Genomic DNA, 16,721 nt, shown 5'->3' with positions numbered 1-16,721 from the left:
TGGGGCCTTGATTTGCACTTGTGGATGACTGGCTACTCTATCCATAGCATCTTGTTTTTTTCCCAGTGTTTAATGTGCAATTGGGTTGTTGGAAAAGTCATTATGTATTTTTTCTGTGTTTTTTTAAGCAAAAATGCATCAAACTATTCTGACAACCCATTTCATTTGGCTAGTCTGCGGGTAATTTTTCTAATTCCAATAAACAAAAGTATGAAGACATTTTCCTGGTTAACTATGTATGCTGAACTTGGTTAGTACAAGAAAGTAAGAGAGCTAATTTTTCTTATTTTGGAAAAGAGCATCTAATTGGTCTTCCGAGGATGATGCTCTAGTGTCAATTAGGACCTCAATATGACTAAACAATATTTTGTATCACCTATCTCCTTAGAAGTCCTGCTTCTACAAGATTATACCCTAATCTATAAGAACTCTGGTGTGCACTGAATTTAAGTATTTCCACTTATCCAAATCTCAGTCCTCAGCTTCCAGGACCAAGGATGGGACTAAGGGTCTTGACTTTGTCACTCTTCTCCAGAACAAGAAGAGAGGAATAGATGGATCCAACTGTGAATTCAGTGTCCCAGAAAAGAGAGCAGAAAATTCTTTTTAGCCCACTGACCTATCCATATCTTTCTCTAGTTGTCTGTGATGCTTGCTGAGAGTTCATAGCAATAAGAAAATGTGAATTGGTTTTGCCACAAAGTGTATAAGAAAAAGGTAAAGGAGTTCTTTTTCTTTCCAATTTGTTAAGATGGTAATTAGGAGAACTAACACCAGCCAGGCTTGAGTGAATGCAAACAAGACCCCTATAGGCAGCACGGTGTATTAATGTAAAAATATGCCTAGACAACATAACTTGTCAGAGAGGATTATTTCTACTTAGTGAATCTGCAGGAGCCCCTTTGCTCCACCATTCAGAATTTGACTAGAGCAGAGAGCGGGGGGAGAGAGAGAAAGAGAGAGAGAGAGAGAGAGAGAGAGAGAGAAAGAGAGAGAGAGAGAGAGAGAGAGAGAATTAGCGAACAGCTACGGTGGCATTGATGTTTGAGCGCACTTCTGAACTGGCTTTTGTTGAGACTATCAGTGTATCAGTGTAGAAAGCATGCGCTGTCCCAAATCCGCTGTTACTATGAGAAATGAGGAGCTGCTTTTAAGGTATGTTGTATGTCCTTTGTTTTAATGTATGCTTTTCTAGTTTCTAGAGCTGTCCAAGACAGCAATCATGCTCTGAATCAAGTAGCTTCCTTATCTTAGAAGAAGAAAAAAAAAAAAAAAAAGAATCTACAGAGAGCGAGGGAAACCAAATAGAGACCAAGAGATTGGGAGAAAGAGAGCCAGCGAGAGAAAGGAAAAGGACTGCTGTGTGCGAGTTATATTTGCACTAGTTGCCTTTGAGAGCATAGCATGTATTTGCTTGCTGCTATTTGTGAGTGGCCAGTGGGTAATTTTAAAGCCTCCAAATCTGGCTCTCGGTTTGTCTTTTCCTTTGCAATGTCTAAGCCTCTTTCATTATTATGCACTCTGCATGGAATAATCACCGAAAAAGGAGCTAAGGAGACTCCATATTAGACTTGCGTTCCAAATACCGCTCTAATCTGGACTTAGCCTTCCTAAATAGTCCTTCTGTGTTACCAGGTTTGGATCACTTTATCCTGTTTGCCAAAATGTGTACCTGTTTAAAGACCTCTGTTCATGCATGGCGTCCTGGGTCCCTATATATTGAAAGGAAATATTTATTTCCTGCATCTGTGTTAGGGTTCTATCGCATACCAAGAATGAGCCACCGCTGACCTTTTGGGAAGCAGAAAAAGAATTATGATAGAATTGGCATCCTGCTTTGAAAAATGTAGTCTTTTGTTTATTTGCTAGCAGACATTGTAGCACTGAATACATCTTTGGGTCTGACAATGGGACCGGTTGAACAATGGAGCTGTCAAACTAGCTTAATGCATGTCTGGGTTTTTTTTTTTTTTTTTCCTCTTTCTCAACACCCTTTTTATCTGCTATAATCTTGTTTGTATAGACTATACAGAAAGAAGAGCTTTTAGAACTGCTTGTTTGTGGTTTTGTGCTTTAAAAAATTTAATATCTACCGTTCATAGGGCTTTCTGCATTTTGCAGCTATGTTGGTTGGATTAAGTTAGAGATTTATTGCTTACCTCTCTGTTAACTACAGAAAGAAACTTATTGATTGAGACTGCTTGTAATACTATTATCATTCTGGCAAATACCTTGTTATCAGACATGTCTCTACAGTATTTAATGTTTAAGGATTTAAAATTTACCTATTTGGGGGACTTATGAAATGTAGCATAAAATAGAAATTATTTCTAATGTTTAAGTAAATTATAATTTCTAGTTTCTGCCTTCTCTGTAGACATCCAGTTCAGAAATTCAAGGACAGATGAAAACTTTTGCTTTTATAAATTTGGTCACAAACTATTATTATAGCTTATTAAGTTCTTAAGTTAAAGGTCTCTGTGGGATATATTGATTTTTGATATATGGTTATGTGCTCATAAAATGACTTCTATGTAGGGCAAACATTTCTCACGTCCTCCAAAATCTTCCAATTTACAACATAAGCATTGGATTCTAAAATGGAAATAGTGAGACTTTGAAAGAGAAAATTGGAAAAATCTGTCTCAAACTTCTCAAATATTGAAAGTATTTTAATTCTTACTCTAGATATAAAAGGTCTAGTCCTAGAATATTCAATTGTAATCGATTTACATAAAAATAATCTCACTAAGGTTGGTTTCCTTAAATGACATATCTTATCTAACACTTTGGTGTTTTGCTTTTGTTATAAAGCTATTTGTGCCAGAGCGATACAGTGAAAAAAAATTATGTGTAAAGATTTAGGGTCTAAAATTTAAAAACAGAAGGGAAATCATTTTAAAGGACAAGAATTTAAGAATTTAGCTCCAAGTATTTCCTCTTGGATTATTTTGTGTTTCGAATTAGTGATATTCCCAACAAATAAGGAATGAGGTGTATGTAAAAATACAGTTATGAATCATTAGCTTCACATTTTTTTTAGTCTGGATATATATTTCCAGTTTTTAACTTAAGTTGATACATTATGAAATATTTAATTCAGAATTAATAAAATTAATGTTACAGGCTAAGTCAATTGCCTTTGAAATATAGATTTTCCGACACTGTGTTCAGAGCTTGGATAGACCCAAAATGTATCTGCAGCATAGCATTTTTAAAGTTATCCATTGTGAATAGAGTGGATTTTTAATGCATACTTATTATGTTGTCTTACTTCCAATGGGATCTGAACTGCTCATTCCATCGGGTATACCAATAATTGCTTTTAGGATGAGCTCATAAAAGGCAATTGGTGAAGCTTTATAACTGAAGCTGGCCCACCGTAGCCAGTATACCGAGATTTTGCTTTCATGGGAAATTTCTATTCTAAAAAAAAGGTTGCAAAGTAATTTTTTGCGATTTGGGAGAAAAGTAGCCTTCTGTATACCTAGTTACTTATCAGTAGCATAGTGAAATAAAGAAGTAACTTAGAAACCATCATGTTGTATTTTTGACTAAATTACAATTATTTACCTGTGAGCTACTTAGTCACTGTAATTCCTGGGAGGTCACAGGTAGAGCCAACAACAAGGGAAATCCCTTCTCACTTGGTTTACATCTCCTATGGTTTGATCCATTACCAGCTTTCAGAATTTGGAGACCCTCCATTCAGGTGTCCAACAGAAAGATACCTCTTCCTTTAGCTGATGGGGAAGGTGTGAGATCATGTGAAGTTGGCAAACTTGTCTTTATCTATTTCGACAACAGTAATAAGATATCTGTTGCTCTATCCTGCCATAAGCCTCTGTGTGTGATAATCCCCCTGCATAGTGACCTAAATAATATCAAAGTAAATTTTAATTGTAAGACCTAGACTTGCAGAAAAGGAACAGTAAGAGATTCAAACTGTGAAAACGAGTTCTTTCAATAGAGACTAACAATTGCACCCTGAGTCCCTTCACACAGGAGCCTCAGGAACAGTCACCAAGATGTGTTCAGCCGGCCTCAGACTGAGATCTGCAACCTCGAGATATTAATATTCTTGTATTTGTTCAAGCGAAACCTCGCTGTTTTTCTTTTTAAAATGAGTGCATACAATTGCAAAATAGCCCTGTGGGGCTGAAAAACAAAGAAGAGCATTTGATTAATATTCATATCTGGAACTTTATAGCAAGTGCAGATTGTGCTTGAATAGCTAGGAAGTCATTCAAAGAGGGAATCAATACTAATTATTGTAATCAGGGGGGTTAATTAGGTGAAAATGTGGCTGATGGAAAGTTCATTGCTCACAGTACTGGAAACACCTAGGTTGATGAAAAGAAGGTGAAATGCAAAAGGAAGGAGGTCCTGTGGGAATGATCACTCCAAATTTAGGGTGTCAGGATTTTTGGATGAAAGACATACCTTGATTTGGTATAATCATGATAGTGAGGAAATTAGAAATATCCAACTCGATTTCTTATACAGAGATTTCTGTAAAAGTTATTAGGAGGCAGTGTGTTCAGCAGCATCTCCTGCAGCTCCATCGCCTCTGTCTGCATCTCTTCCCACAGTAACAAGTGCATTCCATTCAGTTGCAGTGCCTGGGATTATCTTTATTAGCCTTCACTGAATTTTTTTCTACATTTTGGTAATTCCTGGGGTACTTGGGGAGAAGGGTGGCTTTCCCCTTTCATACAATTATTGATTGCTTCTCTAATGGTTATTGGCTTTGGGTGTTTTTCTGAACTCCCAGTGACTTGTTCTGTAGGAAAGACAAGGCAGTGGTTTAGAGAGGATTAAAATTCATGGCATTTTACTTAACTGACACTGGGAAGAGAGTGTCAGAGGAAGTAAAACATAGGTGAGGCTTTAATATTGTCATCCACTAGAAATTAAAATGAAGAGTCCTGGAGCTGAATGAAGCACTTTTCTAATCACATGGTACCACTCTCAGAGTTTGTAATGCTGAGATGGAGGCTACATGGACATGTAAGAGTGTAAGTGAGTGAGTGAGTGAGTGTGTGTGTGTGTGTCTATGTGTGTACCTCTACTCAACTCCAAAATGTGCACGTTAACCCTGATGTGATAGGAGGGACATTCTGCTCTTAAACACAGCGTTTTTGCTTCATGTAATGTAGTTAGGGATTGTCATCTACAGGTATGTTTCTCTGCTTCATAATTTTTTCCCGATTGCGTGACTGATCCCAGCTCATTTTCCTGAATGTCAAGACCATCACAGTTAACATGAAATGGCATCTGTGGGGAGAGGACAACATTGGCCCAGGGTGACATGTGTTACCAGGACAGCTTGAGCTGCCATGTAGCCCATTCCAAGTTGACCTGCCCATGATTGGCTGCTTAGAATTGTGATGAATCACTGGAGTTTATGAAGCAGGGTTTGCCAGCATGCCCTCAGAGAAAAATAAAAACCAGAATTTTTCTGTAAAATTATTCAGTTTAACAAACTTTGTTGCCATGGCCAAGAAGAACTTGAGGTTTAAAGTTAGAATGCTGATAAATCTGCAATATTTGTGGTTTTTTAAATTCCCAGCTTGACAAAGGTCACAGCTGCAATTGGTTTAAAAAAAAAAAAAACACTGTTGAAATTTATGGATTGCACTAGCTGGTGTGTGCGTCAACTAGAATGGGCACAAGTTGTACCTTTATTCAGAAATCAATCAAATACTCCTCACCTCTCCTATAAAACAGCCCATCTCAGCAACACAGGGGCTTATAAACCTGCAATATCATAGATTTTATCATGTCTTGCTTTTCCAGTACCTTGGTCTGGGACCCCAGCCCTTGTTGGAGCTCTATGACATGACTTACCTGTTTATTCGGAAATGCCTTAGGAATCAGCTCTGGGGGAAAAAAATCACTAAGTTGGTGGTGGGTGGTATGAGTTTCTGGAGGCAGCAGTTAGGATCATTATGACCTCTTTGACAACTGACTTGATCAAAAAAAATAAATAAATAAAAGGATGGTGACCTCATTGTGGCAACCTCCCAGCCACAGAATGCTCACTGCCTGCTCTCCATACCATAACCTCCCTCCCCTGCCCCAGGTTAGGCTGCTGGCTATAGAAGTAGATGTACCAGTGAACACTTGAATGCTACAAAAACAATAAGATTAGGGTTGGCTTTCTTTTCTCACCTGCCAGTTTCTGGATTAAATGAATTGGGGGTGGGGTGGTGAGTGTTACAATTAGAAGTAAGGAATAAAAACAAAATTTACTATCCACCCTGTGCCTCACACTATACTAGGTGCTTCTTTGATCTTACATAATCCTTACAGTTATGCAAAATTTAGTGCTGGCTATAAAAAAAAAAGACCCAGAGAAATGAAGAGAGAGAGAGAGAGAGAGAGACCCAGAGAGATAAACAGACCCTTAGACACAGAGCTCATATCAAAAGGGATTCTCACTCAGGACTCAATCAAACTCTGTCCCTGGGAAACTTCAAAGAGTAACTGGAATATTTGACAGTTTGAATTCATCTCTTCCTCTAATGCAGCATTTCCACCATGGACTTTGATTTGTTCATGTCTCCTAGGTTCGTTTTTGTTGTTGTTTTTTAAACCACTGAGAAAACTGTACAATAAGAAAGGGAAAAAAATAAGAACTAAGAAAGGAAAAATGGCACCAATTTTTGCTTCTGACTTCTAACAACTCCTCTCTGTTGACTTGTTTACCTTAGAGTTCTTGAGACCTTTGCATTTAAATAGCTGTAGCTTCACTTTTCTCAAGCTTTTCTCTGTATATTGGGAACAGCTGTTGGAAGGAATCATGGAGAATGCTAAAGAATTATGAAAATGAAGTGTGAAGTTTTGTATATAAGGTGCCAAAATAAGTCATACTGCAATCAGAACCAATTAAGCAACAAATATACATCATACTCAATGTAAAACATAGTCTCAACTATCAAGAAGCCTGCATTAGTCATGAAACAGGCAGAAATAATGGGTGAAAAGGTATCAGGTAGTGTCATGCAAAGAAGAATGAGTTCAACTGGGTCTTGAAGGAGAGACAAGTGAGGAGCAAAGGGAAGGTATTGAAAGATATCTGGATTTATCTTCATCATTAAAGCAATAAGGAATCCCAAGCTCAATCATTTTTCCTTCCTCAGGCCAAAACCACTCATGTCCTCCCTAATTTCGCCATACTCCTATGAAACAGGGCATATATAGCTATGACTGTGTGGAGTATTGAGAGATTAAGCAGTTGGGTAACAAAACTCGACACTGAGCAAGAAAGAAGACAAAATTTAACTCATTTCACTTTGCTTGAGTTGACAGCTTTTCCATGAAGATTTTGGGTAGTTCTTTTAAGAAAAGAAAAAAAAAATGATGTTTTCCCTAGTGTACTTCATGGGAATTAGCATCAAAAGCAAATTTAAATGAAAAGTCATTTGGGATTTCCAAAAACCCCTATCGTAAGCTAAAAATGGCTTAGAGATTTGAACCATATTATAGGGAAAAAGTAAATTTCCTGTGCTCAAAACCTTAATGTATTTCCAACCTACATGTCACTTAAATAGTTTGGTTATATAATTGCTATAGTAATAATTAGGCTAACACATCGTGCTTCTTATCTGAGGATCATGCTGGACTTTGATATTTCAGCTGTTCTTCCCTACTAGGAAACAATAGCCACAGACATACAAAGGTCTGGTGGAATCAGAAAACTAAATGCCTGTTCCCAGTGTTAGCCACCTCTGCAGGATCAAATGCAGAATCTATCAGATTTGGCCCTTAAATCTTGAAATCTTTCCACTCAGTTTGCCTGGAAGAGTCTGGTATGGATATACCGTATCAGATGACTCCTGATCCTGGTAACCCTGAGCTCTTTAGTGGGAATCCATCACCATTGTAAGCAAAGTGGATTCCGTGTTTTGTTTTACAGAAACCCAAGCTCTTGCTCCCTTAATCCTCAATTTTCTTCAAGATGCATTTGTTTTCAAAAGGCAGAGACATTCAGGCAAATGGGGCCAGGATGCCTCGGGAGATTCCCTCTCAAGTCAGGATTTTGATTCTTGCCAAGATCTGTCTCAGACACCCTATCGCCTCCCCCCACCCCCAACCAGGGTTTGTAAAGCTTCCATTTCTTTCTCTCAGCCCCACCTGCTGCTCCTCGATCTGGACCCAGTGTCATGCCCACTCTAGTATCCACCCAGCTGTTGCTGTTCAGCTGTTGGATTTCATCAAGCAGTCATTTCTCCTTTTCTTAATTTAACATGTGACAGTAAAATGAGAACTTTAGGCCAATTGGGAAAAATATTTTGTGGGGATAGGGGTGTTAAGGGCTCAGTACCAGGGAACTAAAAACCTCATTCTGTTAAGCATAAATTTTGTTCCCACCGCCAGACTGGCACCAGATAAGGGGACCTGGTATAGTTTGACAAATCTCAGGATCTTCAAGAGGTCACTAGAACATTCCTTCAGAGGGTTTTTCTGAGTGCCTTCATGTGCAGATCTCCCTGCCAGACAGGCAGGCCTTTTTCATCTCCCTCTCCTTGCCCTACTCCCCTCCTTCCCAATATTCACATCTTATTTACTCACTTCAGGGGACTCTGGCTTCCTACCCCTCCCTTCCCCTGGTCATGTTTAGAAAGGAATCCTACGGCCCACTCCCCAGACAGCTGTTCCTAGTTCAGAAATCAGTCTTGGAGGAGGCAAGTCCAACCTGATTTCTCCCGCAGATAAGCCACCAAGATAACTTGTTTCGCTGGTGGAGTCTCAGGCCTCCTCAGGCAGGCAGCTGAGGAGAGCTTCTGGAGTTGTCTTACTTCCATTTGAAAGAGAAAAGGAGTAGGGAGAAGAGAAGGCTGAGAGAGGGGGAAAGAAGGCAGCAGTAATAGAATGGAGAGAGGAGAAAAAGGAAAAGGCAAGTTGGAGCAGGAAGTGAGGAGCTGGTTGAGCTCTGGGTCTGAGAGAAACACCGCATTAACATTTCATCGCCTTGGCTTGGAAGCTTCTGAGAACTCCAGAGGGGCATCTCATTTCCGAGCACGAAGGTATGTATACAAAGAACCATCTTCAATTTGAAGGCCTCTTTAGTAGGAAGATAAATTCACCATTATGTATTTTTGCTCTATTAAAAACAGATTCAGAAAAACACAAGATTGCAAAAAGCCAGTAGCAGCTGTTCTCAAGGGAGAGTGACTACTTAAAATTCCCTTAAAAATGTAAAATAAGAGTTTAATAACTAGTTCATCTTTACTGGCATTTAATTTTACTTAAATTATTCTAGGAATGTGAAAGCCTCCACCCCAGAAGCTTTCAAATTGGGAAGCAGAAATAAGGTGGTCATTTAAACTTATGATTGGAGATAGGACTATTTTTAAGTGATATGTTTATGGAACTGAGATATATTTACAATTTACCACTAAGGGATCTGTTTGGGGTTTGTTTTTTTTAAATCACTTTAAAAAAAAACAACATTGTTTATTTTTGCAAGTTGCTAATGAAGCAGGAGTAAGCCAAGAACAAACACATGGCTACAAAGTCAGATGGTCTCTCAGGTACTTAAAATTCATGTGGATTTCAAATTTATTGACTGAAAATGATGGGAAATGCCCCTATAGGATCTGTAATTCCTGTTTCAAATGGCTCTGAACACATTGGGCTTTTTTTTTTTTTTAAACCAAAACAGCTATGTTAATAAACTTTCAATTTGGAAAATGTGATTGGGGAAAGATGTTTTGGATTCTAGTTTGTAACAGTGAGCCAGAATTGAGGGGGAGGGGGTGTGTATGAAGGTGACTTTTCTGAGTCTGGAACCGTTCTGCACTGCTTTGTTCTATAGTTGCATAGCTGGTTTACTGCTTTTAAAGCTATAGTGATGTGTGAAGATATGTATAGGAATAAATTTTCAAAAAAAGAAAAATTGTCATAAAATATACAAGTGGTCTGCAGGAGAAGAGAATGAACTAGTTGGTTATAAACAATGACTGTATATATCAGGCACCAGACTTAAGTTATAAACTTTGTGCAAAAATGTTGAAAGATCAATAGTCAATGGACTATATTCTGCTTCATTGATTGAGTGTGGTGACCAGAATAGTATTCTTCCAATTCAAGCAGTGTGGGTTCTGAGGAAACTGCATTTGTTAGCACTCTGTTTCTGTTGAGAGATGTTTTTTCTGTGTGTTTTTAATGCCAGTGATAATTCAGCGCCCAAACAATGACCATTAGACAAGACTCAGTTTGAGATGAGGCATGAGGCGGGAAGCAGGGAGCTGAAACAGCACAGTGCAGGGATTGCCTTGGAAGGCCTCATAAGAAATGAGGTCATTCAGAAACTTTCCCTTGAAGTGCTTCCAATTCTTGAATTGCCTTTTGTTTGGGAAATGAATAGCAAGTTGATTAAAAAAAAAAGAGAGAGAGAGAGACAATTAGGGAAGGTGGGGGGATGGGCTTGAAGTTTTTTTACAATGAAGCTAAAACTATGAGGAAACTTCATTGTTCTCAACCACCTCGTCCCCAGTGATGTCACCAACCAGGTCTTGTCCACCAGTGGGGCCCGCTATGGGCTCAGCCCCTTTCACTGTTGTTGATAAGATCCTTGGCTCTAGAACTGTTTCATTGAACCCGAGTGTAAAGCAGCGGCCCAGCGGAGGTGTCTGCCAAATAACTCCAACTGCCAAAACATGATACCTGATGGCTCATTACTGCATGAAAATTAAAAAAGGGGCCCCACTGAATTGTTTCAGATTTTTTTTTTCCTTCTGCCAAAGCAGCACATGGAGAAATTTGAGCTTTTCATTAGGTGGTATTTGGTTGGATGTTTTTGTTTTGTTTTCATTTCCAAACTCAAGAGCTTTAGAAATTTGCCTTTTTTAAAAAGACTATTGTGTATGTGCTGTGATCATGGAAACAAAGCCCTGTGGTCCCGGGTAGCTGTGCTTGTGTGCCTGTGTGTGTGTGTGTGTGTGTGTGTGTGTGTGTGTGTTGGGGGGGGTTCTTTCTGGCACCTACATTAAGTGCCTATGCAATCACCAGATTATTTATGAATTTGGCAGCCAAATTATTAAAACGCAGCTCCAGTCCATAAGCTTTCCTTGGTTCATGTCTTCACAGTATCCCATGTAAGACTGAGTTTTCTTGACCCAGGTTTTGCTTCTAACTCGAAATGGCACAAGCAAATGTGCTTTGAAAACTCTGTTACACTATAGTTGTTAAATAAGGCAATAACCTATGCACTTGTAATTCTTTCTCTATGACCTACTTACATACTACTTCACCCTCCTTATAGTATGATTAAAAGCTGCTTTGAATCCACTATTGCCTCCAGGGATTTCAGGCTAGAATTTAACAAACTGCTGAGAAGGCTTAAGTCAGTAAAGAGGGCTTCCCTACAGCTTCTTCCAACTAATTCACATGCAATTAAAGAGGAAATAAATATTTCAGAAGTGTACATGTTAATGAAGCATTTTCTACCTACAGTATGTAGATGTATGTGGAGCTTTATTCCAGAACTGATTTGAAAATACTTTTCTTTTTGATTAATGTGGTTTTTTGCTTCTGCTGTGGAAACTAGTTCTGGGAGCTTGTCCTTAAATTTTGTAGGCAGTTCATTATATACATTTGGATTTATGTAAATAATAGCGGGAAAATCGAGACCTGTCAACGTTTGTCTTCGTTTATCCAGCTAATTTTATTAAGATTATTGACAGGACAACAAAAATCCTTCGTTTCAATGATAACTGGTGGTAGCTGGGGTAGAGAGTAAATGTAGATGAGTATTACTAGGAAATGGTTGGGTATTTTGGATATTCAAATTCATTTTACTTCATCTATTTTTCAATTCCTAGACTTAGGTCCTTATGAGAGACACTATTCTGAAATGAAGGTTAGCCTAGCCCTACATCTGTCTTGGAATTAGAACTATCTTGGTCAAAAGCCAGAGAAATAGTTGAGTTACAGAAGGACTTCAGGTCCATTAAGTATGTATGAATTTAATTGAAAACCTTAGACTTGGTGCTTCTTATTGTTCACTGCATCAAACCTGAATTTTATATTGGTATGTGGGTGTGAAATTGGTATTTAAATATCTGTTTTCCTTCATAATGTAGTTCTCATCACAAGAAATTGATGAGAAAAATTAATCGTTTTCTCCATTTTATGGATTTGGATACATTTAACTGCAAGTGACTTAGATGTTTATCCTCTGGGTTCTGTGATTATATCCTCATACATGTGATGTCATTAAGAAATAAAAGATTGCTAGAAAAAGATTACTGAAAGATGCATAATATAAACTTGCTGGTATGCAATTTATGATGTTGATTTATTGTATGAAATAGGCCACATGAAAGATTTATATATTTGTGACATTATGAGAAGTTTGGCTTCCCCAAATTACCAAACAAGAATGAGAGTGTTAAATTAGAATGTCACCGAATAAACTTATCTTTCGAGAGTTTTAGCAAATCAGTTGGGAAAATTAAACTCACCTGCTTCTATTCATGTGCATGAGTTGTTACTTTCCCCAATTCCTATTAGAGTATCACAAACCTTAAGTGGGGATCTAACCTTCATGTCATTACATTATACACCTAACACTCATGAAGTCACTTTTGGTTTTTAATCATCGTGTTAAATATTAGATAGGACCAATCAGTGATTTGTCTTCTTAAAAGAAAATGTGATTTATTACTGTTATTTTCAGTCTCTTACACTTAGCGCTTTCAAGATGATACAAAAGGAAATATAACTCTGCAGAGATTGATTCATCTTTCTCCTTAGCTCTGAGATCCAAGTCCCTAAATGTCACTTGGGCCATTTGCCTGATAGTTACTTTGGTGAAACCACGAATGCAATTTCATTTATTAATTATTGTCACTTCATACACTGGCAAGGGTATCACCCGGAGTTGCATTTAAACAAACACGATGTTTCCGTCTCTGGCGACTTGGTTTCGGGAGTTTGGTGTTGCTCTAGAAGTGAATTAAGCTTTGGCAATACAGTGGCACCAAACCCACTCCAAGCGGTTATTCCGGCCTCGTGCCATGCGCTCCAGACACTGAGAATGGAGCGGAAAGGACAGAGTCAGCGCGGTGAACTAGTTTGCATTTCTGGAGGCTTGGAGACCCTAAGAAAATCTGGCTATTTTTAAAAACTGGTGAGCTCAGCTCCAGCAGCCGTCTGCCTCGGGCCGCTCCCTCCCTCCCGGGACCGGGCGGGGGCCGGCGGGCCCGCAGGGGTTAAGCGGCGGCGCGGCGGGCGCGGAGCTCCGCCTCCGCTCGCCGCACCTGGCGCTCCGCACTCGGGCGCCTGGGCACTGGATTTCGGAGGGGATTGGCGGAGAGCGCGAGGGGAGAGAATGTGACAAGTGCCGGCTAGGGCGGCCGCCGCGGGGAGGCCGCGCGCACCTGTCCCTGCCCGTCTCGCGCCGCCCGCGGCCGCTCGGACGCGCGCACCGCCGCCCCCCGCCCGCCCGAGCGCAGCGCGCGCGCCGAGACCATGACTTCTGCCTTCAAGCTGGATTTCCTCCCGGACATGATGGTCGAGGGCCGCTTGCTAGTTCCCGACAGAATGTGAGTGGCGCCCCGGGGGTGCGTGTGGCCGCGCGGGCGCTGTCCCCGCGCCCCCGACCCGGGCGGCTGCTGTCAAGTCGCCTTCCCCGAGCGCCGCGGAGGGCGAGAGAGGGCGCGGCGCTCCCCGCTGGGAACGCGGGTGGGGACTTCGGAGCTGCTGCCGCCCTTGGGTTTCTGAGCCGGCGCTGGACGCGGGGAGGCGGGAGAATGCCCGGCCGTGCTGCGCCGAGCGGTGCGGTGGCCGGCGAGCAGGCTCGGGCGCCCGGAGCGGGGCGCGGGGACTGGGGTCCGGGTGGGGACTAGCCAGAGGGGCGCGGGCACCCGGGTCTGGCCAGCTGGGGCTAGGCGTGGGCCAGCGAGCTGGGCTCGGCGTCCCGGGCTTGGGACCTGCGAGCGGGGTGCAGAGCTTGGGGACCCGCGAGCGAGGCGCAGGCGGTCTGGGCGTGGGGTCCGGGGTGGGGTGCGCGCGTGCACGCTCGTGTCATTTGGAATACTGGGCTTAATGAGCTGTGGCCCATTTAAAGAGCCCTTCCTATCAAATTGCCTACTCCTCTGACTTTGCATCTGCAGAGATGCTTTTCCTTTTGGTGGGAATGTGGAAGGGCAATAAGGGGGGAGGGGGAAACGAGCTTTTAAAGCAGGGAAGTATCCAGGTGTAGTCTATTGCCGAAATTAAGGTAATGTTTATGTAATCATGATGGTTTGTTATGCAGACTATAATTTAATAATTAATGTGATTCTGGTTGTTTTACATGTCTAGATAGGGTACAGTTTATTGGGAGAAAGAGAAAACTGGATTCCTGAGTTAAGGATGCCAGTTTTTATCTGGCTCTTTCATCTTGATAGGAAAGTTTCCTTTATCAGCTCAGGCACTGTCAAGTCAATAGGATCTGCCTGGTTTTAAGGCGACTTGTGAAAAACACTGATAGGATTGCCAAGAGTGAGTCTTGAAAGGTCTGTGCATTTTAGACTTGGAATATATAAAATTCCCGAGTACCGGGAGAGAAATTCATAGTGAATCTAGGGTTAATCAAGGAGGGGGGGAGATCTGCTATCCTTGGTAAGAGTACATATAAAATGTTTCCTGTTCTACATATTATAACACTTATCATCCATATTCGTTCTGGCACCTTACTGTACCCTTTGCAATTACAGGCCATTCTGAGCTTTATGATCCATTTCCCTGGCAACTAACTTCCCCCTAAGGGGCTAGATTCTTTTTCTAGTATGTTAAATGTTATGAGTTGAGAGATTCTTGAGAAACTCCACAGTGGCCAATTATTCCAGGGCCTAAGATTAAAAAAAAAAAAAAAGTGGGGGAGGGGAATGATAGAATCTATTAAATAGAATCTATTAAATGTGAATTGTTGTACCAGTCGATATGAAGAATGTTCACTTGGCTGTGCACGATCAGGTTCATTGTCTCAACTACGATAATCAGATAATGTAAATTAAAATATTGAATTTCCTTTTGGCAGTTTTCTCTTAGAAATTAATCTTGATTAGTAACATTCCCATGATATTTGTTTCAAAAGCTCTCTAGCTTATCCCCTCTTAAAATATATATCTTCATAGACGTAATACACATCTACGCATAAGCTAGTTTGAATGTTTTGTGTGTTTTCTCTCTGCTAGAGTAGAAAGAACTGAACCAAATAATTGGCTTGATCATGATTTTCAATTTATGATCACCTGGTGCATAGGTGACCATAATGTATCTAGCTAATGAATGCTGTATGAATTTAAAGTATTACTGTCCTCTGAAAGATGCTGTCTCTTGTCAGTTAAATTATGAATTGTGGAAGTTTAATTTGTCCTTTTCATTTGGTGGATGAATGTGACTTGTTCAAACTCTTTGCTCTGAATAGAGCCTTTGTATCTTAGCCACAGAGTCTTCTAGATGAATCCTAATATAACTTCTACCCACTTCTCTTCCAGATGTTAGTTATTTCCAAATGATATCCTTTGGAATCAAACTTGAATTGCTTTCAGTATTTGTCAGCTATTGCTTAACTGAACTTAAAAGTGCAAAAAACAAATAGAGATAGTTTTGTTTCCAGGATAACTACTCTGCGTCTCCTCATCCCTGAGAATACTGCAACATGTTTTCCAAAATAATTTGTAATTAATTCACACTAGAGACTATTTTGGAGACACAGAGGTGTGTAGGAGGGAATATGACAAGTTGAAAATATAATGCCATATTCACGCTGTTGAGAAGATAGCTGTACAGATTTATTATTTGCTGGGCTGGTTGTCATATGTGGTATATTGCTATTTGGACTAAATTGCATTCTGCTAGATATTGGCCTATTCCTAAAAGGAACTTAAATAAAGCATAGGGGCTTTTTTTGGTGTTGATTTTCTAAAGCAGCAGAACATATTTTCAATGGCTTTTTCCCACAGGAATATATTAGATAAGTTTGCAAGATGTAATATGTTTGAGTCCTCAAGGCAGATGAACAAATAGCTTTTGAGATGAATTATTATGCTTGATGGCCCCAAGAGCCATCCAGTGTTTAAAGAGCCTGGATCATTTAAGGCTCTATAATGGTATAGAATTGTTATGGCATGTGCTTCAAAGTCTTGGGGTTTGAAGTGTTCAATATCAAAACTGTAAATGGAAATGGATCTTTTAAATAATCTTAACTATTAAAGTCTTATGTTAGTGTAATGTCATTTGCAACAAAGCATAATGAAGGGAAAATAGGAACTGATATTAAAAATTCTGTTTGAAATTGAGGCAGTGGGGGAAATGTTTCCTCCTTTGTTTCACTTTTTAATAATCATGTGTGTGCATGTAGGGTTTTTAAATGTTTTTGAATTTTTAAACAAAATGTAATCTCAGAAATAATGTCCTAGAAACCAGAAATTATAGGTGGGAAGATCTATAAATACAGCTTTAATAGTATTTCAGATTTGTAATGTTAAAATGAGGTACTAAGAAGCTACCAATAAGTTAAAATGAAATCCTCCAGTTGATAAGTAGCCCTGTTGAAATGAGGAAAGTGATCCTGAGTATAAATTCATCAACTTGGTGAACTGAACCATTTTGTTGATTACATCCTCCTAAGTTCAGATAACTGGAAAAGTATCTGTCAGTGTCTAATTAAGCTATTAAGCTGGAAGGTGGTTTAGCTACATCATTACTAAAGTTGAAAAGGG

The 16,721-nt window shown here is 39.9% G+C and overlaps 1 protein-coding gene across 22 annotated transcripts in view; it reads left to right on the top strand.

The window, feature by feature from the left end:
* CELF2 (CUGBP Elav-like family member 2) overlaps positions 1-16,721 on the top strand; it is a gene marked incomplete at both ends in the record, with an annotated part of 490,184 nt that overhangs the window by 190,031 nt on the left and 283,432 nt on the right. For 9 of the 22 annotated variants that reach the window (XM_084253945.1, XM_084253953.1, XM_084253944.1 and 6 more), the window contains one exon: positions 13,483-13,556. The exons of 7 other annotated variants lie outside the window; for them this stretch is intronic. In XM_084253945.1, the coding sequence (XP_084110071.1) occupies positions 13,483-13,556 (74 nt within the window). Of the gene's footprint in view, positions 1-1,102; positions 1,156-8,877; positions 9,033-13,482; positions 13,557-16,721 lie in introns of those variants that run through there. 6 more of the 22 variants (XM_084253946.1, XM_084253952.1, XM_084253941.1 and 3 more) reach the window with 3 other exon arrangements.

The sequence above is a fragment of the Talpa europaea genome, assembly GCF_964194135.1.
Source record: "Talpa europaea genome assembly, chromosome: 14".
NCBI classification, from domain to species: domain Eukaryota; kingdom Metazoa; phylum Chordata; class Mammalia; order Eulipotyphla; family Talpidae; genus Talpa; species Talpa europaea.
The sequence above is the reverse complement of the archived record's forward strand: the minus strand, read 5'-3'. Positions and strand labels throughout refer to the sequence as shown.